Source organism: Pan troglodytes, chromosome 21, assembly GCF_028858775.2.
Source record: "Pan troglodytes isolate AG18354 chromosome 21, NHGRI_mPanTro3-v2.0_pri, whole genome shotgun sequence".
Lineage (NCBI taxonomy): Eukaryota > Metazoa > Chordata > Mammalia > Primates > Hominidae > Pan > Pan troglodytes.
The window spans coordinates 50,558,002-50,585,393 of NC_072419.2; the positions used below are offsets into that span (position 1 = coordinate 50,558,002).

At 47.2% G+C, this 27,392-nt stretch overlaps 1 protein-coding gene across 2 annotated transcripts; it reads right to left on the reverse strand.

The window, feature by feature from the left end:
- Positions 1-666: 666 nt before the first annotated feature.
- Positions 667-9,048, reverse strand: FITM2 (fat storage inducing transmembrane protein 2). 2 transcript variants are annotated; one of them, XM_514663.9, is made up of 2 exons: positions 8,787-9,048; positions 667-5,073 (listed from the first exon to the last, which is right to left on the reverse strand). In XM_514663.9, the coding sequence occupies exons 1-2, from the start codon at positions 8,957-8,959 to the stop codon at positions 4,458-4,460; spliced, it is 789 nt and encodes a 262-aa protein (XP_514663.2). In that variant the 5' UTR covers positions 8,960-9,048; the 3' UTR covers positions 667-4,457. The 2 variants fall into 2 exon arrangements, with proteins under 2 accessions (XP_514663.2, XP_054530321.1); XM_054674346.2 differs by lacking the exon at positions 8,787-9,048 and adding an exon at positions 7,422-7,545 and having other exon boundaries at positions 4,434-5,150.
- Positions 9,049-27,392: the final 18,344 nt, after the last annotated feature.

Here is a 27,392-nt window from a genome sequence, read left to right on the forward strand (position 1 = left end):
TTGCAACACCAGCACACAGCTTAAGCTACAAAAGGATGGACTTTGAACCACAATCTCCAAGAGGAGGGGAGTTTATCATTCCACCCCAGCTCCCAGCTCACAGTGTGAGCCCAAGAAGGGTTTGTTGCTGCCAAAGGAATCTGAACAGGGAAGTTCTGCAACAGGAGGGGATTCTGATCCTGGAGCCACGGAGCTTTCAACAGACACTTCCTGGACGTGCCAAGCAGGTCAGGCTGACAAACGAGTGGGCACTAAGAGGCACAAGAAGCTCTCACATGTGTACAGGCCTCCAGGGCTACAAAGCACTTGCAAAGGTGACCTCATCTGAGTAAACTTTGAAAGTGCTCTTCAGTGTTGCTTCTGTGAGGCCTACTTCACTTTTTACCAAGAGAACTGCTCCCAAGTCTGGCTGATCCTGACCTCAGGACTGTAAGACATGAAGGTGGCACACAGGGAAGGAGTAAGTCAAGCTAAGAAATACATGTCTGAACATGCATTTATATTACAAGACATACGGGGAAAAACAGGAGCAACTCTAGCCATAAAATAACCTGTATATGACAAGTTAAATTGAGAAAGAATTACCTACTTTCACAAAGTGCGCTGTTTACTGGGCTCTGCACTTCCTTAAGAGTATTAGAAAAGAACACACAAAATGCTGAAATATGGGATTTCATTATCTCAGTTTACTTTAATTTGCTTGTTTACACACACGATCTGTGTGTACATAACAGTGGCAAGAGCCATTCTCTAAATACAATCTGGTACCCAGACTATGACAGATGCACGTGGAAAATGAGGCGTCAGTGAATTAATCTCAACATAGAAAGGCAAAATAAGCATGGCAGTATTCTATGATCACAGATGCCCCCAGAGCCTGGGGGTAACCGACACTTTTCAACATAATACAGGACAATTTTAACAAAAGACCCAGACTCCAAATGGCACCCAAAATATATTCGTTTCTCTGCCTTCTCTAGAGGAGTCAGAAAGTTCTAAAGGCTTACTCAAGAAAAAGGAGGCAGGGAGACTATGGCCTGCTAAGCACAGATGCTGAGCACTTTACATGCACCATTTCTCTTCATCTCCACCTGACAGACGATGAAAACAAGGTTTGCCATGATCACACAGCTATCAGGAGTGGTGCCAAGATATGAACCCACATCTCATGTTTGCTTGAGCCCAAATCCTTTCACTTATGTCAGACTGTTTCACATAGGAATAGAAAGCATGCTCCCAAGGAAGAGGCAAGGGGGCTAAGCATGGACAAGTGGCGGAAGCCTCATCGATACAGAAGGCTCTGCAATTGACACTTTCCACATACAGTTAATTTAGTGCTGAGCCCGCATCAGACCCACGTGGGATAAATATCTGGAGATTTAAGTGTCACAAATGAACTTCTGGGGTCACCCTGTGCCTATTCCCTTTTGGTGCTGAACATGACACTTTGGAGAGCCTTTTTTTTTTTTGAGACAGAGTCTCACTCTGTCGCTCAGGCTGGAGTGCAGTGGCGTGATCCTAGCTCACTGCAACCTCTGCCTCCTGGGTTCAAGCGATTCTCCTGCCCCAGCCTCCGGAGTAGCTGGGATTACAGGCGTGTACCACCACACCTGGCTAATTTTTGTATTTTTAGTCGAGACGGGGTTTTATCATGTTGGCTAGGCTGGCCCAACCTCAAGTGATCCTCCCATCTCGGCCTCCCAAAGTGCTAGGATTACAGGTGTGAGCCACCATGCCTAGCCTAGGAGAGCTTTCAATCCCTTCAACAAGCCCCTGCCATCTACTCCATGGCCACTCCCACCACTGGTTTATGGGCATAGGCAACAGAGGGTCACATCTTACCAACGCCTCCAAAGCACCATGGTGCCACCTCCCATATCTCATCACCTGTGTTTCTGCTCCTTTTGGGTGCAACAAATCATGACTCATTGTGATGGATAAAATTAACCTCCAACTTGATGGGATATGAAATATTTAAAATATATCCTTATAGTAAAAGATTTTACACCGAAGATTCATCCTCATCCACTTAAGCTTCAGTGAAGCCAGTCAGGGGTAGTGCTTCTCAGTTAATGCTACTATTGGACTTGATTGGAGAGAGGGGCATCAAGGCGGCCTTAAGGGTGATTACCCCAACAGCAAGGGGCTCAGTTTGAAAGGCTTAAGGAGACAGTCTGGGAGAGAAGAGGGGATATCTTATCACAGGGCGTGGAACTGTGCCTTTGTGGATGGAGGTGACAGGATTTCTAACCCTTCCCAGCATTGTCACAGCAAAGGCCACAGAATGACAAAGCTGGAAACTGAAAAGTGCTGCAAAGGGGAGAGAAAAAGGAAACTGATTTCAAGTCCAGCTGAACAGGCCCAGGTATGGTTTGGTTTAGTTTGGTTGGTGATGAAAGTAACAGGACGGAGGGACCACAGCCATGCCACCCTTCAATAAGGGTGATTTTGCAAACAGGTTGGCTTTTTGCCATCAGAGGGAGGCATTTTACTTCACTTCTGAATGATCATAATCTTGTCCAAAAGGTACAGATGCCCTGGGCCACAGCAGAGTGATCAGTGCACTCAGCACATGACCCTGAAGCACACTGTTCAGTCTATACCACTGATATGTGGTCAGGGACATTTCGGTGCAAGAACGCATTCTGCAAAATTACCTTGATTCACCTTAAAATTCAACAGGTTGTTACTAAAATGTCTGCTTTCTGGTTTGATTATCTTATTTATTTATAGAAACCAGGGTCTCACTATGTTGCCCAGGCTGGTCTCAAACTCCTGGGCTCCAGTAATCCTCCCACCTCAGCCTCCCAAAGTGCCAGGATTATAGGTGTGAGCCACTACACCTGGCCCAGGTTTCATTGCTAACAGAGAAAACAGCCCCATGAGGTGGAATTTAAGACTGTAAGCCCAGAGTTTGGTTCATAACAAGTACATTAGTGTTCTAAACCAACCAACCAATCAACCAGCCAACCAACCAACCAACAAACCCTCAAAACAACCTACATGTGCCAGAGTGCAGCACTGGCCTTGTGAGTTATTTTCAGGAGTTTTATCAACAAAGAACAAATGTCATAGTTCTTATCAAAAACTGTAAAGGATTCGCTCAAAATAGGACAGAAAAAAAGTAATCTTATTGCTCCAAAAAAACCAGCATATAGTAATAGAAAACATGGACAGAAAATGATCATAGTCCATTACGTATGAATCGTCCAATACTTGGTCGGAGAGGCACTGCATCTAAAAGGGCCTGTTTTGGCGGCTAATCACAAGTCAGTTGCAATATTTAAACACTTCATGGATGAAACAAATATTACAACCAGAGAGTGTCCTTCAGGCATCAGGGTGTTTTTATAAAGAACCCTGCCTCTGCTGGGCGCGGTGGCTCATGCCTGTAATCCCAGCACTTTGGGAGGCCGAGGCAGGCGGATCACCTGCGGTCAGGAGTTTGAGACCAGCCTGACCAACATGGAGAAACCCCATCTCTACTAAAAATACAAAATTAGCCTGGCGTGGTGATGCATGCCTGTAATCCCAGCTACTCGGGAGGCTGAGGCAGGAGAATCGCTTGAACCTGGGAGGTGGAGGTTGCGGTGAGCCGAGATCGGGCCATTGCACCCCAGCCTGGGCAACAAGAGCAAAACTCCATCTCGAAAAAAAGAAAAAAACCCTGCCTGAAATAGATGCCTATGCAAAACTGACCAGTGGGAAATACTGTTTTGTTTTGTTTTGTTTTTTCTTTTTTTGAGATGGAGTCTGCTCTGCCACCCAGGCTGGAGTGCAGTAGTGTGATCTCGGCTCACTGCAACCTCCACCTCCTAGGTCCAAGCAATTCTCCTGCCTCAGCCTCCTGAGTAGCTGGGATTACATGCATGTGCCACCACACCCAGCTAATTTTTGTATTTTTAGAAGAGACGAGGTTCGCCATGTTGGACAGGCTGGTCTCAAACTCCCGATCTCAGGTGATCCGCCTGCCTCGGCCTCCCAAAGTGCAGGGATTAGAGGTGTGAACCACCATGCCTGGCTGGAAAATACTGTTAAGTAACAGCAGTAAGAGCCGTGAAAATCTAAAGACAACTGGAACCAGGGAGAAGGCAGCAAAGGAGTCCCAAGGCTCTGGCCACTCCTTTAGCCACACCATAAAGGCTTTCCTGATTCTGCCCTTTTGCTGAGCCTTAGGTCCCCACTCTAGGGACAAAAGGAGTGTTCCAGATAAAGGTCAAGTCTTACCAGGGACAAAAAGTGCCTAACTGGGAATGGTGGTGCTTGCAACACTGGTGATGTCGCCAAGAATAGTCTGAAGACTAAACTCACTCCCCAGACTTCAGCACCACCCACCAAAACTGCCTGGTACACTTTCCCTCTGAAGTAGGATCAATAATTTAGCCAAATAACTAAGTAAAATATATATTTGAAAAATAGATTAGCCATTGTCCTTCTGTCCCCCCTCTGTTACTCTTTTATTTCTTGTAACTATCTTGCTTCAAATTCAAACTACAGCTCTGGGGAGGAAGTCCTGGGGAAAAGGCTTTCGGATACCAAAACCCGTATGTCCCGTACCAGCTCAGCAAACCAAACAAGGTGCCAAACACCTTCTGGGACAAGTTGTGGAAATAAACAGCTGTGCACAGAAACATCAACACCCAGATGAAAGTCAGAATGCCCAGGGCCACAACCAGGGTGGTGATGGCGGTGTGGAGGCAGTGGCTTCGGTCCGTCTTCACCTCATGCAGCACAGACATCTCTTCTACAATCATGAGGGCGCAGAAGGTCAGCAGGAAGGAGTGACCTGAGATGTCAAAGCCATGCCAAAAGCCCCCTTCCTGGTGGCACTGCTGCTTGCTCTGGTGTTCCTTTCTGACCCCCTCCAGGGCTGGGGACTGGTAGCAGCTGCCCGTGTAGTGTTCGATGTTGGAGAAGATGGAGGTGCAGATGTACCAGATGGCCGTGCCCACAAGCAGGGTGCTCAGCCGCCGCAGGACCAAGCCAGCCTTGCCGGTCAGATGGTAGTTGGTGAGGGCAATGAAAGGCAGGAGGAGACAGAACGTCCAGGCCCAGGCCACTTTGACAAAATACCTGACAGAGGAGGAAAGTGGAAGTGAAGAGAGGGAACACGGTGGAGAGGACACCATGTCAGGACTCAGGTCTCTACACTGTCAGGGGAGGGAAAATGAGAAAACTGATCAAACCTACAGCTCATAGCAACTATCATGTTTTAAGTACTTACCATATACTTCACTTACTAAGTACTTTATTTATTTATTTATTTATTTATTTATTTTTGAGACAGAGTCTCACTCTGTCACTCGGGCTGGAGTGCAGTGGCGCAATCTCAGCTCACTGCAACCTCCGCCTCCCGGGTTCAAGCAATCCTCCTGCCTCAGCCTCCCAAGTAGCTGGGATTACAGGTGCACATCACCCCGCCTGGCTAATTTTTGTATTTTTAGTAGAGAGGGGGTTTTACCATGTTGGCCAGGCTGGTCTCGAACTCCTGGCCTCAAATGCTCCGGCCACCTTGGCCTCCCAAAGTCCTGGGATTACAGGCATGAGCCACTGTGCCCAGCCCTCCCCTCCTCCCCTACCCCACCCCTGTGTAAGTACTTTAAATGTATTAACCAGGTAATCCATTAACAACTCTATGAGTTGGCCGGGTGCGGTGGCTCACACCTGTAATCCCAGCAGTTTGGGAGGCCGAGGTGGGCAGATCACGAGGTCAGGAGATCGAGACCATCCTGGCTAACATGGTGAAACCCTGTCTCTACTAAAAATACAAAAAATTAGCCAGGCGTGGTGGCGGGCGCCTGTAGTCCCAGCTACTCGGGAGGCTGAGGCAGGAGAATGGCGTGAACCCGGGAGGCGGAGCTTGCAGTGAGCCGAGATTGTGCCACTGCACTCCAGCTTGGGCGACAGAGCGAGACTCCATCTCAAAAACAAAACAAAACAAACGTAAAAAAACAACTCTATGAGTTAAGTACTGTTAATATCTGCCTTTAACAGAGAAGAAAACTGAGACAGAGGGAAGTGCCACACCAAAAGTGGAGGCCAGAAGTGGAGGAGCCAGGATTCAAATCCAGGATCTGTCGTCTTAAGCACTATGTTATTTACTTAGGAAAATAATATAAATAAATAATAATAACTGAGCATTTACCAAATGCCAGGAGCTTTCACACACATTCACTTTCCCATAGAGCACTCACATTTACCCTGGGAGGAAGGTGCCATTGTTCCATTTTATAGACAAGAAATCTAAGGCTCAGAAAAGTTCAGTACCTTGCCAGGATCACACTACACAACCAGCATGCACAGATTAAACCACGGTTTGGATAGCCCCCAGACTCATGCTGTTTCTCCCATACCATATGTGGTTTTTTATTTTTTATTTTTATTTTTCTGAGACAGGATCTCACTCTGTCCCCCAGGCTTGCATGCAGTGGCACAATCACACCTCACTGCAGCCTCAAACTCCTGGGCTCAAGCAATCCTCCTGCCTCAGCCTCACAAATAGCTGGGATTACAGGTGTGTACCAATGTGCCTGGCTAATTTTTTTTAATTATTATTTTTGTGGAGATGGGGCCTTGCTATGTTGCCCACACTGGTCTTGAACTCCAGGCCTCAAGCAATTATCCTGCCTCAGCCTCCCAAAGTGCTGGGATTATAGGTATGAGCCATGCACCTGGCCTGGTTCTTTCCTAATGGCAGAAACAGTCTTACAACAATGAGCTTTACTTTAAGCCAAAGACACGGGTTCAACTCTTGACTCTGACTTAACTTATTATACCTCCTACCTCTCTAGCCCTCAGTTTCTTCAGCTATTAAACAGAGCTGGGGGGACCAAATGATTTTTTTTTTTTTTGAGACAGAGTTTTCACTCTTATTACCCAGGAGTGCAGTGGCACGATCTTGGCTCACTGCAACCTCCGCCTCCCGGGTTCAAGCAATTCTCCTGCCTCAGCCTCTGGAGTAGCTGGGATTACAGGCACCTACCACCACACTCGGCTAATTTTTGTATTTTTATTTTTATTTATTTATTTATTTTGAGACGAAGTCTCACTCTGCCATCCAGGCTGGAATGCAGTGGCATGATCTCAGCTCACTGCAACCTCCGCCTCCCAGGTTCAAGTGATTCTCTTGCCTCAGCCTCCTCAGTAGTTGGAATTACAGGCACGCACCACCACGCCAGGCTAATTTTTGTATTCTTAGTAGAGATGGGGTTTCACCACGTTGGCCAGGCTGGTCTTGAACTCCAGACCTCAAGTGATCCACCTGCCTTGGCCTCCCAAAGTGCCTGGATTACAGGTATGAGCCACTGCGCCCAGCCTGGTTCTTTCCTAACGGCAGAAACAGTCTTGCAACAAGGTCTTACTTTAAGCCAAAAGACCGGGGTTCAAATCTTCACTCTTACTTAACTTACTATACCTCCTACCTTTCCAGGCCTCAGTTTCTTCAGCTATCAAACAGAGCTGAGAGGACCAAATGATTTTTAAGGTCCCTTCTATATCCCAGGATTCACTAGTTCCCTCTCATTAATCAGCACAGAGGCTTGGAACAAAACTCCAGTATCCATGGCTACCTTCAAACAACAGGGGTGTGTTGTCAGCCAGGCCACTTGGCTCCCAGCTCACCTAGGCCAGAGGAAGCAGCAGCTGCCTTGTCCGCCTCCCCAGTGTTCACGAAAGGTGGCTGACCTAAACCCAGGACAGAGACTTGGGGCCACTACCACTCTCATGATCTATTCTTAGCCCAGCCTCTCAGGGTGGGTGACGAAGGAAGGTGGACCAAGGACAGAAGGACTTTTTTCTAGGTTCCAATGGATTCTCAGGCACCACCCCCAGGCCTGTCACTAAAATCTTCACTGGGACTGATAAGGAAGATCTTGCCAGAGCCAAGACCCGTCAGGCATTTGAGGAAGCTGCCTGTGAAAGGAACCAGGGTTTTAAGCAGATAACCAAAGTTGGGCTGACTTTCAGGACACGCCAGAGACACTTATTCTGGAAAACACTTAGGCTCACATCAAGGGAGCAGTTTTATCTTTCAGAGTTTCCCTTTATGGCCGCAACAGAGTTTTTGTGCAATAAACTTACTAACCGGGAGTTTTGAAAAAAGCAAGCAAGCAAAGGAGTGGATGGGTGGAGTTAAGGAGATGTCTCAAAGCGCCCAGCTGGGATTGCTTTTCTGGGCCACTGCCATGCATTCTGAGTGGCTGAGATGATCCAAGGAGATCCAGGGGAAAGGGCACAGACTAGGGGGTTCCAGCCCTCTGTGAGTATCTCACAGGCGGGGGCTCTGCCTGTCACAGGCTGGGGCGAGGCTCTTCCACAGGTCGTAAAGGGATTCTGTCACGCGCTGGAGGGATCTGATCTGACGCAGGGTGGGGTCTGCGCGGGGTCTGCCACAGGCAGGCAGGACAGAGGTGAGATGGCATCTCCCAAACAGGGCAGGGGTCAGCTCCTAACTCCAAGGGGAGGCGGGGGAGTGGTGACATGGGCTGGTTCATCCCCACCCCATTCCACACCCCTACATATACAGAGACACACACGACCCCGCTTGTCACCACCTGCCCAGTCAAGCTCATGCTGCCCAAAGTGGGTCTGCAAACACGAACTGCTAGTGACACCAGCTACCCCGGGGCCTCCCAGGCGTGACACGCGTGCAGATGCTGCTGTCACGGCTAGGAGGAGGGTCTCCCCTCCAATGACTCGTCCACCACGGCAGCTAGCACCGGCTTCTCTGGGCGAGGCGACAGCGGGCCGGCTCGGGCGGGGACAGCGGAGGACCGGGGTGCACTCACACGTTGAGGACGTTGCGCTTGTTGCTGAGGTAGCTCTCGGGCAACGGGGACAACTCCTTGAGGAGGGAGCCCGCCAGCATGGAGGCCACCAGGGCCCAGGGCAGGTAGCGCCGCACGGCCGCCCGCACCAGCGTCCCCCGCAACAACCACTCGCAGCGCTCCAGATGCTCCATGCCGGATCTCGTCAGCCACCGTCTTCCTCTCCGTGCCCTCTCGGCCACCGTATCGCCCTTCGCCCGGACCTGCGCCTCCACCTCCCTTCGAGCGCATGCGCACTGCCCGCGAGTCCCACAGCTTGAGGCGTGCTTGGGCTCCGGAGCCCGCTCGCTCCCCCTCGTGGCCGCTGCTGCCTCTGGCGCGTGCCGGTCCCTGAACTCGCTCGTCTCCTCTGCGCTCTCCTGGCCGCCCCCTCTCCCCGAGCCTCTGCGTCTTGCTCTGGTCTGGGAAAAAGCGCTTGTGAAAGTATTTGCTGGAGGCTGGAAGAGGATAAATGTAGCCCTGGAGAATTGGAGCAGTAGTCACAGCATCATTTGATCTTTCTTGGAGCCTCGGAGACACCTCTGCCATCTGAGCCTTAGTTTTCTCATCTGTAAAATGCGAGAGACAAGAGGAGATCAACCTTTCCCAAAAGCTAGTTTATGAGCTCAGGGGTTCATTACGTTGGCACAGGACATGAGATGAAGTTTCCTTAGGAATAATTATTGTATTTATTTGTTTATTAGTTAGAGAGGGGGGTCCCTCTCTGTCGCCCAGGCTGGAGTGCAATGGCACCGTCGCAGCTCACAGCAACCTCAAATTTCTGGTCTCAAGCAATACTCCCACCTCAGCCTCCCGAGTAGCTGAGACCACAGGCGGGCACCACCACACCTGGCTAATTTTTTTTATTTTTATTTCTGTAGAGACAGGGTTTTGCTTCGTTGTCGAGGCTGGTCTCAAACTCCTGGGCTCAAGCGATCCTCCTGCCTCGGCTTCCTAAAATGCTGCAATTACAAGTGTGAGCCACCACGCTCTGCAGTTATTAAATTAATTAATTAATATAATTAATTTATTTAGAGACATAGTCTCGCTCTGTTGCCCAGGCTGGAATGCAGTGGCGCGATCTCAGCTCACTGCAGGCCTCTGCCTCCCAGGTTCAAGCGATTCTCCTGCCTCAGCCTCCGGAGTAGCTGGGATTACAGGCATGCACCACCACACCCAGCTAATTTTTGTATTTTTAGTAGAGATGGGGTTTCACCATGTCGGCCAGGCTGACCAACTCCTGACCTCAAGTGATCTGACCTCTCCAAATCTTGACCTCAAGTGATCTGCCAGCCTTCACCTCCCAAAGTGCTGAGATTACAGGAGTGAGCCATCTCACCTGGTGCAATTATTACATTTAAAGTTTAAATTTCTAAACTTATTTTCACCTGGGCAACACAGTGAAACTCAGTATCTATAAGAAATAATTTTAAAAACTAGCTGACTTGGTGGCTCAGGCCTGTGGTCCCAGCTACTCAGGAGGCTGAGGTGGGAGGATTGCTTGAGCCCAGGAATTTGAGGTTGCAGTGAGCTGTGATGGTCCCATTGCACTCCAGCCTGGGCCACGGAGCGAGACCGTCTTAAAAAGCACACAAAGAAACACAAAACAGCTATCTATGCCTGTTGGATGAAAATGCTGGATGCTGGGGGTTAATGGGGAGATCACATGAAGTTGTTGGAGACTCAGTTGCTCAGTTTATCACAAAGCTAACCCCTCACCCCTGGTTAGGGCTGGGTGTCTATTTCAGTTCCCAACCTTGGACTCATTCCCTTACCCCAATGTTAGTTTCCTGTGGCAGCTCTAATAAATTACTATAAACTCAGTTTATTTTTATTCCTTTTTTTTTCTTTAGTTTTAAATAGAGATGGGGTCTCACTATGTTGCCCAGGTTGATCTCGAACTCCTGGGCTCCAGTGATCCTCCTGCCTTGGCCTCCCAAAGTGCTAGGATTACAGGCGCGAGCCACCGTGCCCAACCCTAAACTCGTTTTAAACAACAGAAGTTTATTCCAAAAGCCACAAACCCAGCCAATACACACATATATAGTCATATCAAGAGATGGGAATTTTAGGCCAGACGTGGTGGCTCACGCCTGTAATCCCAGCACTTTGGGAGGCCAAGCTATTTTGATCTTGGCTCACTGTAACCTCTGCCTCCCGGGTTCAAGGTAGTCTCCTGCCTCACCCTCCCAAGCAGCTGGGACTACAGGCACATGCCACCACACCTGGCTACTTTTTTTGTATTTTTAGCAGAGACAGGGTTTCGCCATGTTGACCAGGCTGGTCTCCAACTCCTAGCCTCAAGTGATCTTCCTGCCTCTGCCTCTCAAAGTGCTGGGATTACAGGCATGAGCCACCACAGCCGGCCCAAAGAAAAATTTCTATCGAAATATTCATCATCACTAGCTGCCCAAAATAATTTTGTGTCTCTATACCAAGGACAGCTACCACACTGGGAAATGTTAGCCTGATTTATGCCTACAATGGACTAATGTTTATAGTCTCATGCAGAGAATCAACAAATTAATGAAAATAATAATTCCTTAAAACCATCTTAAGATGACCTTCATATCTGTAAACTGCATTTATCTGATTAGAGTTCTTATATAGCAAGATGCTTCCAGGCCTTCAGAATGCTTGGTTTAAAAAATAAAATATAGTGATAATTATACCAATTTGGCATTTCATGATTGGGAATAAAAACTACATAGCCAGAAAGGTGTTATTTATGAAGGCAGCTTGTAAATAGTATCTGATACCATCTCTGTCTCCTTGAGTTTGTCAGGTGCTCAATTACTGTGGCTTTCCTTAGCAAACAGCATAAGAATTAAGAGCAGGGATGCTGGGTTTGAGTGCCGGTTCTCCTCCTTATTAGCTGTGTGGTTCCTCCAAAGAAAATCCAGATACGTCCCCCAACCCAAGAAGGAGGGAAAGACTGCTCAGTGAATATAAACACTAAATATCACCCCGAGGGACTGTCCAAAGAGTACCTTCTGAAAGGTTCAGGATTTGTATTTTTGAGAAAGGAAATGGGTTTGTTTCCTTTGAAACTGCAGTTTCATTCCTGGAGAGTTTTCTTTCCCTCCCTTCCTTCCTTCCTTCCATTTTCCCTTTTCTTTTTTTCTTTTTCTTTTTCTTTTTTTTTTTTTTTTTTTTGAGACAGGATCTTGCTCTGCACTCCCAGGCTGGAGGGCAGTGGTGCTATCATAGCTCACTGTAGCCTTGAACTCCTGGCCTCAAGCAATCCTCCTGCCTCAGCATCCAAAGTGCTGGGATTACAGGCATGAGCCACCACGCTTGGCCACCATGGCTGGAGATTTTTGAAGACTGGGTTAAACTCAGCCTGAAAAAATTGTTGCAGGTCTCTAGAGAAGTTTTTGTATTTAAAAAAAATTGAATCAGTATTGGGAAATACATATTTATGTTCTGAGTGAAATGATATGCTGTAGTCAACTCATACCAGCCTGCAAGAGCTGATGATTAAATTTTCAGAACTTTTGCGGGGTGATTGTCAAACACAGCCATATTAAGAACTGCATTATAGGGCCTGGGCCTGTTGGCTCACCCCTGTAATCCCAGCACTTTGGGAGGCCAAGACAGGTGAATCGCTTAAGCCCAGGAGTTCCAGACCAGCCTGGGTAACATAGGGAGATCCCATCTCTACAAAAAATACGAAAATTAGCCAAACATGGTGGTGTGTGCCTGCAGCCCCAGCTACTCAGGAGGCTGAGGTGGGAGGATGGCTTGAGCCCAGGAGACTGAGGCTGCAGTAAGCTGTGATCATGCCACTGCTCTCTAGCCTGAGTAACAGAGCAAAATCCTCTCTCAAAAAAAAAAAAGTTACATATATAAAAAAACAAACTGAAAATACTCAAAACTCATTAGTTACTAATTATTTTACTATGTTTTATTATTATCTATGCTCTTGGGGTAACTTACATCTATTGTTCCTGTATGGTAAGCTCCTGCACAACTCTTCCCAAATCTATTCAGTGATGTCACATTGAGAGCTTGAAATCAGCCACAGGGGGAGTATTTACACTATGGAAATTGGCAGGTGCTACAAATCAGGGATTTATTTGGTTTGTCTACATTGAGAGTCAACTCCATTTGTCAAAACATGGTTGAATTGAAACCACAGGTTGCCTATGGTTACAAGAATCCAACTAAAATCAATAAAAGCATTCTGTGAGAATCAATTAGCTATAGTTATAACAAAGAGTATTTATATATTTCTTTTCTTTCTTTCTTTCTTTTTTTTTTTTTTTTTTTGAGACAAGTTCTCACTCTGTTGCCCAGGCTGGAGTGCAGTGGTGTGATTATGGCTCACTGCAGCCTTAATCTCCTGGGCTCAAGTGATCCTCCCACCTCAGCATCCTGAGTAGCTGGGACTACAGGCGGACTAAATCAGCCATCACCTCTGGCTAATTTTTGTACATTTTTTGGTACAGATGTGGTTTTGCCATGTTGCCCAGGCTGGTCTCAAACTCCTGGGCTCAAGCAATCTGCACATCTCAACCTCCTAAATTGCTGGGATTACAGGTGTAAGCCACCAAGCCTGGCCATATATTTTATTATTTGTAAATAATGTGCTACACATTAAGAAACATTTATAATAAACATAGGTAGGTATATGCTTATACATGTTTCCCTAGAGAGCCAATAGTAAACCTTTTTTATTTTTTATTTTTTTGAGACAGGGTCTTGCTTTGTCTCCCAGGCTGGAGCGCAGTGGCATGATCTCGGCTCACCGCAACCTCCACCTCCCAGGTTCAAGCGATTCTCCTGCCTCAGCCTCCTAAGTAGCTGGGATTACAGACATGCACCACCACACCTGGATAATTTTTGTATTTTTAGTACGGATGGGGTTTTACCATGTTGGCAGGTGTGAGCCACCACGCCTGGCCTTAATAGTTAAACTTTTTTTTTTTTTTTTTTTTTTTTTTTGAGACAGAGTCTCCCTCTGTCGCCCAGGCTGGAGTACAGTGGCGGCGATCTCGGCTCTCTGCAAGCTCCGCCTCCCGGGTTCACGCCATTCTCCTGCCTCAGCCTCTGAGCAGCTGGGACTACAGGCGCCTGCCACCACTCCCGGCTGATTTTTTGTATTTTTAGTAGAGACGGGGTTTCACCGTGTTAGCCAGGATGGTCTCGATCTCCTGACCTCGTGATCTGCCCGCCTCAGCCTCCCAAAGTGCTGGGATTATAGGCGTGAGCCACCGCGCTCGGCCAATAGTTAAACTTTTATCAACAAATCACTGGTTGTGGCCTAGTACACACATAAAAATTTATATAGTGTATAAGCAAATATATATGCTAATAGGAATATAGAAATAGTTTTATGGCTGGACGTGGTGGCTCACGCCTGTAATCCCAGCACTTTGAGAGGCGGAGGCGAGAGGATCACCTGAGGTCCGGAGATCGAGACCAGCCTGGCCAACATGGTAAAACCTGACTCTACTAAAAATACAAAAATGAGCTGGGTGTGGTCGCACACGCCTGTAGTCCCAGCTACTCAGCAGGCTGAGGCAGGAGAATCACTTGAACCCGGGAGGTGGAGGTTGCAGTGAGCTGAGACTGCGCCACACAAAGACACAAAGACACATACCTTGTGGACAAAGACAATACTTATATGTGGAATCTAAAACAATCCAACACGGCCGGGCATGGTGGCTCACGCCTGTAATCCCAACACTTTGGGAGGCCGAGGCAGGCGGATCACCCAAGGTCAGGAGTTCAAGACCAGCCTGACCAACATGGTGAAACCCTGTCTCTACTAAAAATACAAAAATTAGCCCGGCGTGGTGGTAGGCGCCTGTAATCCCAGCTACTCAGGAGGCTGAGGCAGGAGAATTGCTTGAACCTGAACCGGGGAGGTGGAGGGTGAAGTGAGCCGAGATTGTGCCACTGCACTCCAGCCTGGGCGACAGAGCGAGACTCCGCCTCCAAAAAAATAAAAAATAAAACAATAAAACAATCGAACACATAGAAGCAAAGAACAGAATTACGGTTACCAAAGGCTAGGGGGTGAAGCGGGAATGAGGAGATGATGGTAAAAGGGTACAAAGCCTTAGATAGACAGAAGGAATGAGTTGATTTTTTTTGAGGGCTATTGCATGGCATGGTGAATATAGTGCATAATAGTGTACTGTACATTTCAAAATCATTAAAAGTAAATTTCAAATGTTCTTGCTATGAAAGATGATAAGTATTTGAGATAATGAATATGTAAATTAGCTTGATTTAATTATTCCATACTGTATTCATAAATCATAACACCACTTTGTATCCCATAAATATATACAACTATAATTTGTCAATTTACAATAAACTTTTTTTTTAAAAAAAGAAGTACATGGTCTCTGACCTCAAGGAACTTAAAATCTAGTGAAAGTGATAATCATTAAGTTATTCAATCAACTAACATTTATTAGCTACTTACTCTGCACCAAGCATTGGGCTAGATGTTGGGACTTCTAATGTCTTAGATAGGTGAGTTTCTTTAATAACCGCAGATTTTTCACCCTTTAGGAACATAGTTTCCCAGGTTTGAGGCAGAATATTCAACATGAGGCTGGATCATCTTGTCAACCAAAAGCAAGGAAATGTTAAAGCAAATAAGGAGGTCATTAGGCTGAGGTTGTCTCTGTGCCTAGAGCTCTTATGTAAACAAACCAAAACTGGGAGGCATTTCTTGTAACTGACATAAAACCACAATAAAACAAAACAGCCTCAGTCAATCACAAACAGCCAACCAGCTGATTGGTTGTGTAACTAGGGTCTTCCCATCACACCATACCCAAATAAGACAAATGCCTAGTTGTAGCCAATTAGGTGATTTCTGCTTTTTTTTGCTTCTGTGGTCAGCCTGTAAAAGCTTGCTGCTCACACAGCTAGTAGAGTGAAGCTCTCTGAACCTCTTCCAGTTTTGAGTGCTGCCCATTTCATGAAGCATTCTTTGCTCAAAGAAAGCCTGTTAAATTTATTTTGCCTAAAGTTTTTATTTTAACAGTTGCCATAAGCTCTCTAAAACTGCTAAGGTCAGGAGAACACAGGAATCAATAGAAAACCCTCCCACAGGCCAAAGATGGGCAACTTGAGCATAAATAATAACTGCAATGAATGGAAAGACACAAATAGGTTTAAATCCATGGGTTCATAATGGTACTTTAAAAACTAATGCCCACTTTCAGAGGAACCAACTCATTATTTTGAAAACTAGTAAACAAAAGTAAAGAATCAAGTAATTTTTTTCTGTCTTTCCTATGTGAACTGAACCACTGAGCAGCCAAACAGTAGGTGAGCTTCTTTTTATAGAAATATCTCAATAAATGGCTGGGCATGGTGGCTCACACCTGTATCCCAGCACTTTGGGGGGCGGAGGCAGGTGGATCACAAGGTCAAGAGTTCAAGATCAGCCTGGCCAACATGGTGAAACCCCATCTCTACTAAGAATACAAAAATCAGCCAAGCCTGGTGGCACGTGCCTGTAATTCCAGCTACTTGGGAGGCTGAGGCAGGAGAATCACTTGAACCTCGGAGGCAGAGGTTGCAGTGAGCCAAGTTAGAGCCACTGCACTCCAGCCTGGGTGACAGAGCAAGACTCCGTCGGGAAAAAAAACAAAGAAAAAAAAAGGAATATCTCAATAAATGAAGAAGGAATGATAGAATTAGAATATCACCATATGTAACATGCAAGTAAAAATTTAAGTTTGCGATAGTGGTGAGTCACATTCACTAAAGAAGAGTGAGTTGCAGATATTCATAAACAGAAAAATCTTTTTTTTGTTTTTGTGGTTTTTTTGTTTGTTTGTTTTGAGACAGGGTCTTGCTCTGTCACCCAGGCTGGAGTGCAGTGGTGAGATCTTGGCTTCCTGAAACCTCCACCTCCTGGGCTCAAATGATCCTCCCACCACCGTGTGCCACCATGCTTGGCTAATTTTTAAAGCTTTTTTTTTTTTTTTTTTTTTTTTTTGTAGAGACAAGGTCTCACTATGTTGTCCAGGCTGGTCTGGAACTCCTAGGCTCAAGCAATCCTCTTGCCCAGCCTCCCAAAATATTGGGACTACAGGCACAAGCCACTGCACCTGGCTGAGAAAAATTTAATAAAATAAATATCAGCAGCACTTTAAATCTCTAAAAATTCACCTTATAAATTTTAAATTTTAAAAATCAAATAATCAGAATTTTGGTCTTTGCTCAGAATTTTATATTTTAGGCTTCTTAGAGTTGGATTTTGCAGAAGCACATGGCTTCACGTTTACTGTGGAAATGAACTATAACCCAAAATACATCTGCCTCAAAAAAGCAACATTTTCTTATTGCCAACTGTAATTTCAAACTCCATATATATGTCACTGTTTTGGCAAGAGTAGTCTCTGAGTCTCTCTTAGGCAAATACAACTTTTTGAGTTTTTAAAAAATCACTTTTACTTGTCTTTTTATTTTGATGGCAGTTTGAGTTTTTGAAAAACATAAAATCACTAAATTTGTGGAATTGTTACACGAAAATCATCTGAGGTTATGATTGTGCTTTGGCCAGGTTGGACATTTTTATATATATATATTATTATGTATTATTAATATATGATTATATATTATATATTAATTAGTATGTGTATATATAAAGATTAAAGTAAAAGGAAATTTAAGTTTAAAATGCTTCTCATAAAGAATTTTTCTCTTTTTTTCCCTTAACCCAAAGGAGTATATCATAAAGAATTTTTGGGCTGGGTGTGGTGGCTCACACCAGTAACCCCAGTACTTTGGGAGGCCAAAGTGGGAGGATTGCTTAAGCCTGGGAATTCGAGACCAGCCTGGGCAACACAGCTAGACCTCATCTCTTAAAACAAACAAACAAACAAAAATTAGGCCAGGTTCAGTAGCTCATACCTGTAACACCAACACTTTGGGAGGCCGAGGCAGCAGATCACTTGGGGTCAGGAGTTTGAGACCAGCATGGCCAACATGGTGAAACCCCATCTCCACTAAAAATACAAAAATTAGCTGGGCGTGGTGGGGCACGCCTATAGGCCCAGCTACTCGGGAGGCTGAGGCACAAGAATCCCTTGAACCTGGGAGGCAGAGGTTTCAGTGAGCTGAGATCGCACCACTGTACTCCAGCCTGGGCGACAAAGCAAGATTTTGCCTCAAAAACAAAACAAAACAAGACAACAACAACAAAAAAATTTGTCAAAGTGGTGTCATATGCCTAGCCATTTGGGAGGCTGAGGCCGGAGGATCACTTGAGCCTGGGCAGTTGAGGCTGCAGTGAGCTGTGATTGTGCCACTGAACTCTCGCATGGATGACAAAGTGAGACCCTGTCTCAAAAAAAAAAATTGTTCTTTATAACCATATTAAGTTAAAATGCCAGTGATTCATAAGGGGATTAAATTCTGCTGGGGTAGAATACTAAAAAATGAGAGCGTTTATTTCCATTTTAAAGTAAATTGGTGGCCAAGCAAAGTGGCTCACGCCTGTAATCCCAGCACTTTGGGAGGCTGAGGTGGGCAGATCACTTGAGGTCAGGAGTCCGAGACCAGCCTGGCCAACATAGTGAAACCCGATCTCTACTAAAAATACAAAAATTAGCTGGGCGTGGTGGCGTGTGCCTGTAGTCCCAGCTACTTGGGAGGCTGAGGCACGAGAATCACTTGAACCTGGGAGGCAGAGTTTGCAGTGAGCTGAGATTGCACCACTGCACTCCAGGCTGGGTGACAGACCGAGACTCTTGTCTCAAGAATAAAAAATCAAGTAAGTTGGTTACAGGGAGCTATGATTTCACCACTGAACTCCTGCCTGGGCAACGGGGCAAGACCCTGTCTCTAAAATACATAAATAAACACATAAATAAATAAATAGGCTTGTGTCACTTGGTTAAATGGCAAAATGTAGGAGGTCTTTATGGGTTAGGAGTATCCATCAAAGATTCCATTTAAAATATACTTTATAATTTACTTATTTGTGTGTTTATTTTCTGTCTCCCCTGGAATGTCAGCTCCAGAGGGTAGGTAACTTTATCTGTCTTGCTCATTCATGCATCCCAAGTGTCTAGAACTGTGTTCTAGAAGTTTGTGGTTGAATAAATTAAACAATCATTATTAACACAGTGATCTAAAGGAAACCATTTTTTCTTTTTTGAGATGGAGTCTTGCTCTGTTGCCCAGGCTGGAGTGCAGTGGCGCAATTTCGGCTCACTGCAAGCTCTGCCTCCCGGGTTCACGCCATTCTCCTGCCTCAGCCTCCCAAGTAGCTGGGACTACAGGCGTCTGCCACCACACCTGGCTAATTTTTTGTATTTTTAGTAGAGACGGGGTTTCACTGTGTTAGCCAGGATGGTCTCGATCTCCTGACCTCGTGATCCACCTGCCTCAGCCTCCCAAAGTGCTGGGATTACAGGCGTGAGCTACCGCGCCCGGCCAGGAAATCATTTTTAAATTTAAATTGCTTCTTTACAACCAGAAGAGAAACAATGGAAAATAATAAAAATTATGAAATTATTATTTTGAGCCAGGTGTGGTGGCTCACGCCTGTAATCCCAGCACTTTGGGAGGCCGAGGCGGGTGGATCACGAGGTCAGGAGATCGAGACCATCCTGGCTAACACAGTGAAACCCCGTCTCTACTAAAAATACAAAAAATTAGCCAGGTGTGGTGGCGGGTGCCTGTAGTCCCAGCTACTTGGGAGGCTGAGGCAGGAGAATGGCGTGAACCCAGGAGGCAGAGCTTGCAGTGATCCGAGATCGTGACACTGCACTCCAGCCTGGGCAACAGAGTGAGACTCCGTCTCAAAAAAAAAAAAAAAAAAAAAAGATATTATTTTGGAGTGATGCAAAGAAAAAAAAAAGAAATTATCATTGTTTTAATCTTAAGGAGTTCCCAAGATTATTCATCTGTGTGAAAGGGATTTTCTGGTCTATCAAGTCTGAAAGATGCTGTGATAAAATGACAATGGTTTAAGTAGAGGGTGCTTGGGGTCAGGGAAGAGTTCTTGGAAGGGATGATTTCTATCTAAGTCGAGATCTGAAGGATTGGCCAGAGGAACAGTGGGAAGCAGTCATTCCAGGAAAAGCAACCAGCAGGTGCCCTTGTGTTGGCTGGTGTGCATGAAATAATTCACTCTGGGTTGGGAGTCAGGGGCAGCAGCCCAGTAATTCTCCCAGTGGGAGGCCCTCTTTGTCCACAGCTACTGGCCAGTGAACAGGAGGATTCATCTCCAGCACCAGCTCCTTCCTTCTGAGCTCTCCTCTGCAATGCCTCCCCCATTACTAACCTCTAGCCACCTCTCCTTCTGCCAGGAAGGGACGACTAGCCACTCCCTGGGGTGAGGCAGCTGAGCACAGCTGGTGTCTGCCAGAGGCCAGGCTGCCTGACTGCCCAACTGGGAAGGGCTTGTCTCCACTGACTGTTCCCTGAAACACACACAAGCCCAGGCTACCCATCACCTGGGCCCATCTGGGGCACAGGGTGAGCAGGGCTGGCGGCTTTACTCAGTTGCAGGCTGAGTGGCAGGGGGGTTCCTGGGACCCTACACATCCCTGGCAGTCTTGAAGACCCTCCAGCTTCCTCCTCTGGTCACTGTCTCCTGCAGACTCCAGTACCTCCTATCTTAGACAGGTCATGGCCAGGGAGGAGAGGGAAGCTTTTGTTACCTGAAAGACCAACGGTAGGTCAGGCAAGGTGGCTTATGCTTATAACCCAGCACTTTGGGAGGCTGAGGTGGGAGGATCACTTGAGCCCAGGAGTTCCAGACCAGCCTGGGCAACAGAGAGACCCTATCTCTACAAAAAAAAATTTTTTTAATTAGCTGGGCTCAGCCGGGTGCAGTGGCTCAAGCCTGTAATCCCAATATTTTGGGAGGCCGAGGCAGATGGATGTCTTGAAGTCAGGAGTTTGAGACCAGCCTGGCCAACTTGGAAAAACCCAGTCTCTACTAAAAATACAAAAATTAGCCAGGTGTGGTGGTGTGCGCCTGTAATCCCAGCTACTCGGGAGGCTGAGGCACGAGAATTGATTGAACCTCAGAGGCAGAAGTTGCAGTGAGCCAAGATCATGCCACTGCACTCCAGCCTGGGCAACAGAGTAAGACTCTGTCTCAAAAATAAAATAAAATAAAAAACAAGCTGGGCATGGTGATGCACTCCTGTAATCCCAGCTACTTGGGAGGTTGAGGCAGGAGGATCTCTTGAGCCCCAGAGCTTGAGGCTGCAGTGAGCTGTTATCACGCCACTGCACTCTAGCCTGGGCAACAGAGTGAGGTGGCTCAGGCCTGTAATCCAGCACTTTGGGAGGCCGAGACGGGCGGATTGCTTGAGTCCAGACGTTCAAGACCAGCCTGGGCAACATACAAAACCTCGTCTCTACCAAAAAATACAAAAATTAGCCAGGCATGGTGGCATGCACTTGTAGTCCCAGCTACTCAGGAGACAGGTGGAAGGATGGCTTGAGACCAGGGGTTCCAGGCTGCAGTGAGCCGTGATGGCACCACTGCACTCCTGCCTGGGTAACAGAATAAGACTCTGTCTCAAAAATAAATACATTTTTGGCTGGGCACAGTGGTTCACGCCTATAATCCCAGCACTTTGGGAAGCCAAGGCGGGTGAATCACTCGAGGCCAGGAGTTTGAGACCAGCCTGGCCAACATGGTGAAACCTCGTCTCTACTAAAAATACAAAAATTAGCCGGGCGTGGTGGCAGCTGCCTGTAATCCCAGCTACTTGGGAGGCTAAGGCAGGAGAATCACTTGAACCTGGGGGTGGCAGAGGCTGAAGTCAGTGGAGATTGCACCTCTGCAATCCAGCCTGTGCAACAGAGCAAGACTCTGTCTCAAAAAAACAAAAAATAAAATAAAATGACAAAAAATAAATAAATAAATTTTTAAAATAAAATAAAATAGGCTGGGCATGGTGGCTCACACCTGTAATCCCAACACTTTCAGAGGCTGAGGCAGGATGACTTGAGCTCAGGAGTTCAGACCAGCCTGGGCAACATAGTGAGACCCTTGTCTCAACAAAAAGTAAATTTTTAAAAATTAGCCCGAAGTGGTGGTGTGGCTGTAGTCCCAGATATTGAGGAGGCTGAGGCAGAAGGATCGCAGGCGTTCCAGGCTGCAGTGAGCAGGCCTGTGCCACTGCCCTCCAGCCTGCGTTACAAGGTGAGAGAGATCCTGATACAAAACAAAACAAATAAAATAAAATAAGATAAAATAAAATAAAAAGGATATCTTTAGCTGCTCCTAGTAGCCTGAGAGATAGGTCAGGCAGTGTCACCATCCCCATTTAACAGATGGGAAGGCTGGCTCAGTTTTGAGGCCACAGAAGAGCAAGGAGGCCCTAAGTGTCTCACAAGTCCCTTCCCGCCCTTGCCCTGTTGAATTCTTAGGGTCTGGCGCCAGGACACGGCCGCGGGGCCCTAACTCCCGGCCCGCTCAGGAATGTGGGGCGCCCGCGGGCCGGTGGCAAGGCGCGGGGGCGGGGGGGCGGGATGGGGGGAGGGGCGCTGACGCCGAGCTTTTTCCGCTCCAGCTGCGCGGGCCGGCGACACAGCAAATTCCGAGGGCACGCCTGGCTGTGCAGCTGTCCCGGGACGAGGATTTCTCAGTCCTCCGGTCGCCAGCCCCCCAGGGCACGGCCTTGACCCCGGGACTGCGGGGCCCCGCGCGGCATAGGAGCTGGGGGCGCCCCCTGGGGTTAAGCGCGCTAGGCCAGCCCTCGCCCTCCCCGCTGCCAACCCCAACCCCCTGGCACCGGGTGTGGAGGCAGCTCTGCCTCTGAAGGTGGTCCCGGTCCGCGTGGCCTTGCCAGCTCCACCTTCCAGGAACCTCCTCCCCACCTTTTCAAAGGGCGCTAGTCCTTTCCAGCACCCAGGAGGGTGAGGGACTCCCTAAGTCAGCCCTTGATAACCCCTTACTTAATGGGAGGGCAAGGATGAGGAGGGGCAGCTCAGGGGCCCTCTTCGGTTCTGCGTTCTGGGGGTCCATGGGAAATCAGTCCTAGGAAGATGGACTGGGATGAGGGGCCCCCCTTCCCTGAAGGGCTAGGCTCTCCCTACCTCCTTCCCACCCCCGTCCCCCAAGCCCCATAGGGCTCCAGGACCCAGCACAGGGCAAGGCCTCCAGCCCTGCAAAAACTGGCCTCTGTTTACCTCTGAGCCCATGTCTCCATCCACCTCTTACACTCTTGACCCTCTAGGTCCTCCCTAACCTGACCTTCTTCAGTTCTTTTTTGTTGTTCTTTTTTGTTTTAGGGGCTTTTTTGTTTGTTTTTGTTTTCGTTTTGAGACAGGATCTTGCCCTATTGCCCAGGCTGGAGTGCAGTGGGGTGATCTCAGCTCACTGCAGCCTCTGCCTCCCAGGTTCAAGCCGTACTCGTGCCTCAGACTCCTGAGTAGCTGGGAATCACAGGTGCGCACCACCACTCCTGGCTAATTTTTTTGTATTTTTAGTAGAGACAGGGTTTCCCTATGTTGGCCAGGCTGGTCTTGAACTCCTGAGCTCAGGCAATCCGCACACCTTGGCTTCCCAAAGTGCTGACAGTCTTCAGTTCTTTTTTTTTTTTTTGGACACAGAGTCTCACTCGATCACCCAGGCTGGAATGCAGTGGTGCCATCTCGGCTCACTGCAGCCTCCGCCTCCTGGATTCAAGCGATTCTCCTGCCTCAGCCTCCCAGGTAGCTGGGATTACAGGTGCAGGCACCACCATGCCTGGCTAATTTTTGTATTTTCTGTAGAGATGGGGTTTCACCATGTTGCCCAGGCTGGCTGGTTGCCAGGTGATCCACCTGCCTCGGCCTCTTAAAGTGCTGGGATTACAGGCGTGAGCCACCACACCGGGCCCTTCTTCAGTTTTTAAAATGAACCTGATTCCCTCTAGCCTCAGAGGGTGGACCCAGTGGTTCCCTCTCCTTGCTCTGCCATCTTCCCCCCTCCTCCACATTCCAGCTTCCGGTTTTCTTCATCTGACCTCCACTTATTTTTCTGTTTTCTGCTTAGTCGTCACCTGTTACTCACATTGTCATGAACGAAGTGTTTTGAAAATCCTTGAACCGTAGTTCTTCTACAGGAAGGTTAGAATCAGCCCTCCAGCTTCCTCTAGAAACCTTGTTGGAATTTTGATTGGGATTGTATCGAATCATAGATTAATCTGGAGTAAACTGACAACACATAGGTTTACCAAAATGATGACATGAGTCAGTGACGATACAAATTAGACACAGTTCCTTCCTTCGAAGAGCTTATTTATACTCTTCCTATTTTATTTTACTTTATTTTATTTTGTAAGGGAAGATCTTATTGGGTCCATTTTACAGATGAAGAAACTGAGGCTCGTGAGTTGATATGACTGGCTCTGGGTCCTATGGTAAGGAAGAGGTGGGGCCAAGATCCCACCTATGTCTGTTTGGCTCAAGAATCTGCCTATTCAGTCCATTCAGTCCATGGGTTTGGTTTGTGTGTGTGTCTGTGTGTTTGCAGGTAGGGTATGTTTCCATGTACCCAGAGTGGAAAAGCATCTCTATTTAAAGATAGATGAGGTTGAGGTGGAGTGTAGGTGTGTCTGCTTTATTGGAAGGTAGCTTCTATTTGCGTTGGTGTCAAGGTCATTAGGAATGTGTGTAGTGTTGGGGGGCTAGTGGTTATATTGCGGAGGGTATTTATGTGTATTGGGTAGGAAGTATGTGTTGGGGGGACAAGAACAGGATATTTCTGTTGGTGTGTGTGTTTTTTCTTCTATATAATTTTACTTTTATACCTGTTGAAAGTGCTCTTTTAAATTGAACAAACGGCTAAGAGCAGTGGCTCATGCTTGTAATCGCAGCACTTTGGGAAGCCAAAGCAGGAGGATTGCTCGAGCCTAGGAGTTAGATACCAGCCTGGGCAACATGGCAAAATCCCGTCTCTTAAAAAAAAAAACAAAAAAAAAAACAGATATAAAACATGTAAAACACCCCTGTAGGAACTCCCTCATGCCTCCTCTGAGCCAGTAACCCCCAACTCCTTGCAAAAGCAGCCACTGTTCTGACTTCCATTACCCTAAGTTAGGTTTGCCTGTTCTTGAGTATCTTGTCAATGGAATCACACAGCATTTCTCTTTGGGGAGGTTAATAGCTGATATTGAACTAAGTTTGCTTTGTGTGCTAAAAACTTTCCATATCTCACTGAATTTCTCCTAATAGCTGAATCAGCTAGCACCTGTTTATTTATTTATTTATTTATTAGAGACAGGCCTCTCTCTGTTACCCAGGCTGGAGTGCAGTGGCATGATCACAGCTCACTGTACCCTCAACCTCCTGGGCTCAAGCAATCCTCCCTCTTCAGCCTCCTGAGTAGCTGGAACTATGGGCACATACCACGAGGCCTGACTAATTTTTGTACTTTTTTTTTTTTTTAAGATAGAGTCTCACAATGTTGCCCAGGCTGCTCTCAATCTCTTAGGCTCAAGTGATCCTCCCGCCTCGGCCTCCCAAAGTGCTGGGATTATAGGTGTAAGCCACCATGCCTGGCCAGCACCTATTAATTGTTCCCATTTTACAGATGAGCAAATGCTCAGAGAAGGCCCATGACTTGTTCCAGGTCACTCAAGAGTTATCGGAATCCACAGCTCTGGTCCATGCTTATTAGACGGTCCTGCCTCCCTTGGGGTGATCTGCAGAAGAGGGGCACTGCTTTCTGAGTGCAGAGAGCAGAAGACAGAGCCTGGAGCTCAGAGATGCTTCTGTGTGTGATTTATTCCCCAAGTCGGTTTCTCAGAATCTGTTGTGAGGCCTCTCCAACCCCGCCTTGCTGGGTCAGGGACTCAGCAGCCCAACCACTGCTATGCTGTGGAGACTCATCAAGCTCTGGGGGTCGAGTCCCAGCTCCGGGATTTATTTGTTGTATAACTTTGGGCAAGTTGCCTCTGTCTTTGAACCTCCGTGTCCTCAACTGTTAAAAGGAGGTTAAATTTCTCCTGCTTGGTTAAGGGGTAACAGATGGAAGGTGTCACTGTATAAATTGCTACTGTTGCTATTTTCTTTAAAAAAATAAAAAACTTTTTATTTTTAATTAAAACACAAATATTGAAAGTCACATAAAACAAACAAGGAACCTACTAGGTTATTATGAGGTAAACAGCTTGTAACCACAGGCCAGATCAAGAAATAGAAGCCCTGCCGGGCGCAGTGGCTCACGCCTGTAATCCCAGCACTTTGGGAGGATAGGTGCTGGGATGGGTGCCGAGGTGGGTGGGTCACAGGAGCTCAGGAGTTTGAGACCAGCCTGGCCGACATGGTGAAACCCTGTCTCTACTAAAAATACAAAAAATTAGCTGAGCATGGTGGCGGGCACCTGTAACCCCAGCTACTCAGGAGGCTGAGGCAGAAGAATCGCTTGAACCTGGGAAGAGGAGGTTGCAGTGAGCCGAGATAGTGCCATTGCACTCCAGCCTGGGCAGAAAGAGCAAAACTCCATCTCAAAAAATTTTATATATATATATATATATTCCTTAAATGCCCCACCCCAGCCTGCCTTTAGAGTATTTCTTTGTTTCTTTACAGTTTTACACCCAAATGTATAGCCTTTAAGTCTATAGTAATTTGCCTCCCATCCCCTTTGTTTCCTTACAGTTTGTCTTTTGAAGAACCTGGGGCATTGAATTTTAAGAGTTTCCGCAGGGCTGGGCATGTTGGCTCATGCCTGTAATCCCAGCACTTTGGGAGCCCGAGGCAGGTGGATCACCTGAGGTCAGGAGTTCAAGACCAAGCTGACCAACATGGAGAAACCCTGTCTCTACTAAAAATACAAAAAATTACCCGGGTGTGGGGCGCATGCCTGTAATCTCAGCTGCTCGGGAGGCTGAGGCAGGAGAATTGCTTGAACCCGTGAGGCGGAGGTTGTGGTGAGCCGAGATCGCACCATTGCACTCCAGCCTGGGCAACAAAAGCGAAACTCTGTCTCAAAAAAAAAAAAAAAAAAAAGAGTTTCCTCAGAGCCTGGATCCTCGCTGCTCTTTTCCACTCACACACCCTTCTCTCCGGCTTCCTCCCTCCTCCTGCTTGGATTTGGAGTAACATAGATCTGGGTTGCAGTCCTGAGTCTACCTGTTCCTGTGTGACTTTGGACAAATCACTTAACCTCTCTGAACCTCTTTCCTCAACTGACAAATGGGTACATGACCTAGATCATCTCTAAGGGCCTTCCTGCTTTCTCAGTCTCCTCTCTCAAGCACCAGGCTCTTGCCCCACAGTCTCTTCTCAAAAACAACTTTTTTCTTTGTTTGTTTTGAGACAGAGTCTTGCTCTGTTACCCAGGCTGGTGTGCAGTGGCACAATCTCGGCTCATTGCAATCTCCGCCTCCTGGGTTCAAGCAATTCTCGTGCCTCAGCCTCCCGAGTAGCTGGGACTACAGATGTGCGCCACCATGCCCAGCTAATTTCTTGTATTTTTTGGTAGAGATGGGGTTTCGCCATGTTGGTCAGGCTGGTCTTGAACTCCTGGCCTCAGGTGATCCACCTGCCTCAGCCTCCCAAAATGCTTGGATTACAGGCGTGAGCTACCGCACCCAGCCAAAAACAACTTGACTGGGTGAAAAGAACACTGGGTAAGAGTCAGAGAGACCT

Bases quoted from the DNA above. Each gene is read 5' to 3' on its own strand.
- FITM2 (XM_514663.9), bottom strand. From the start codon at position 8,959: ATGGAGCATCTGGAGCGCTGCGAGTGGTTGTTGCGGGGGACGCTGGTG. The intron at 5,074-8,786 runs GTGAGTGCACCC...CTCCTCTGTCAG, and splicing joins AAGCGCAACGTCCTCAACGT to GTATTTTGTCAAAGTGGCCT.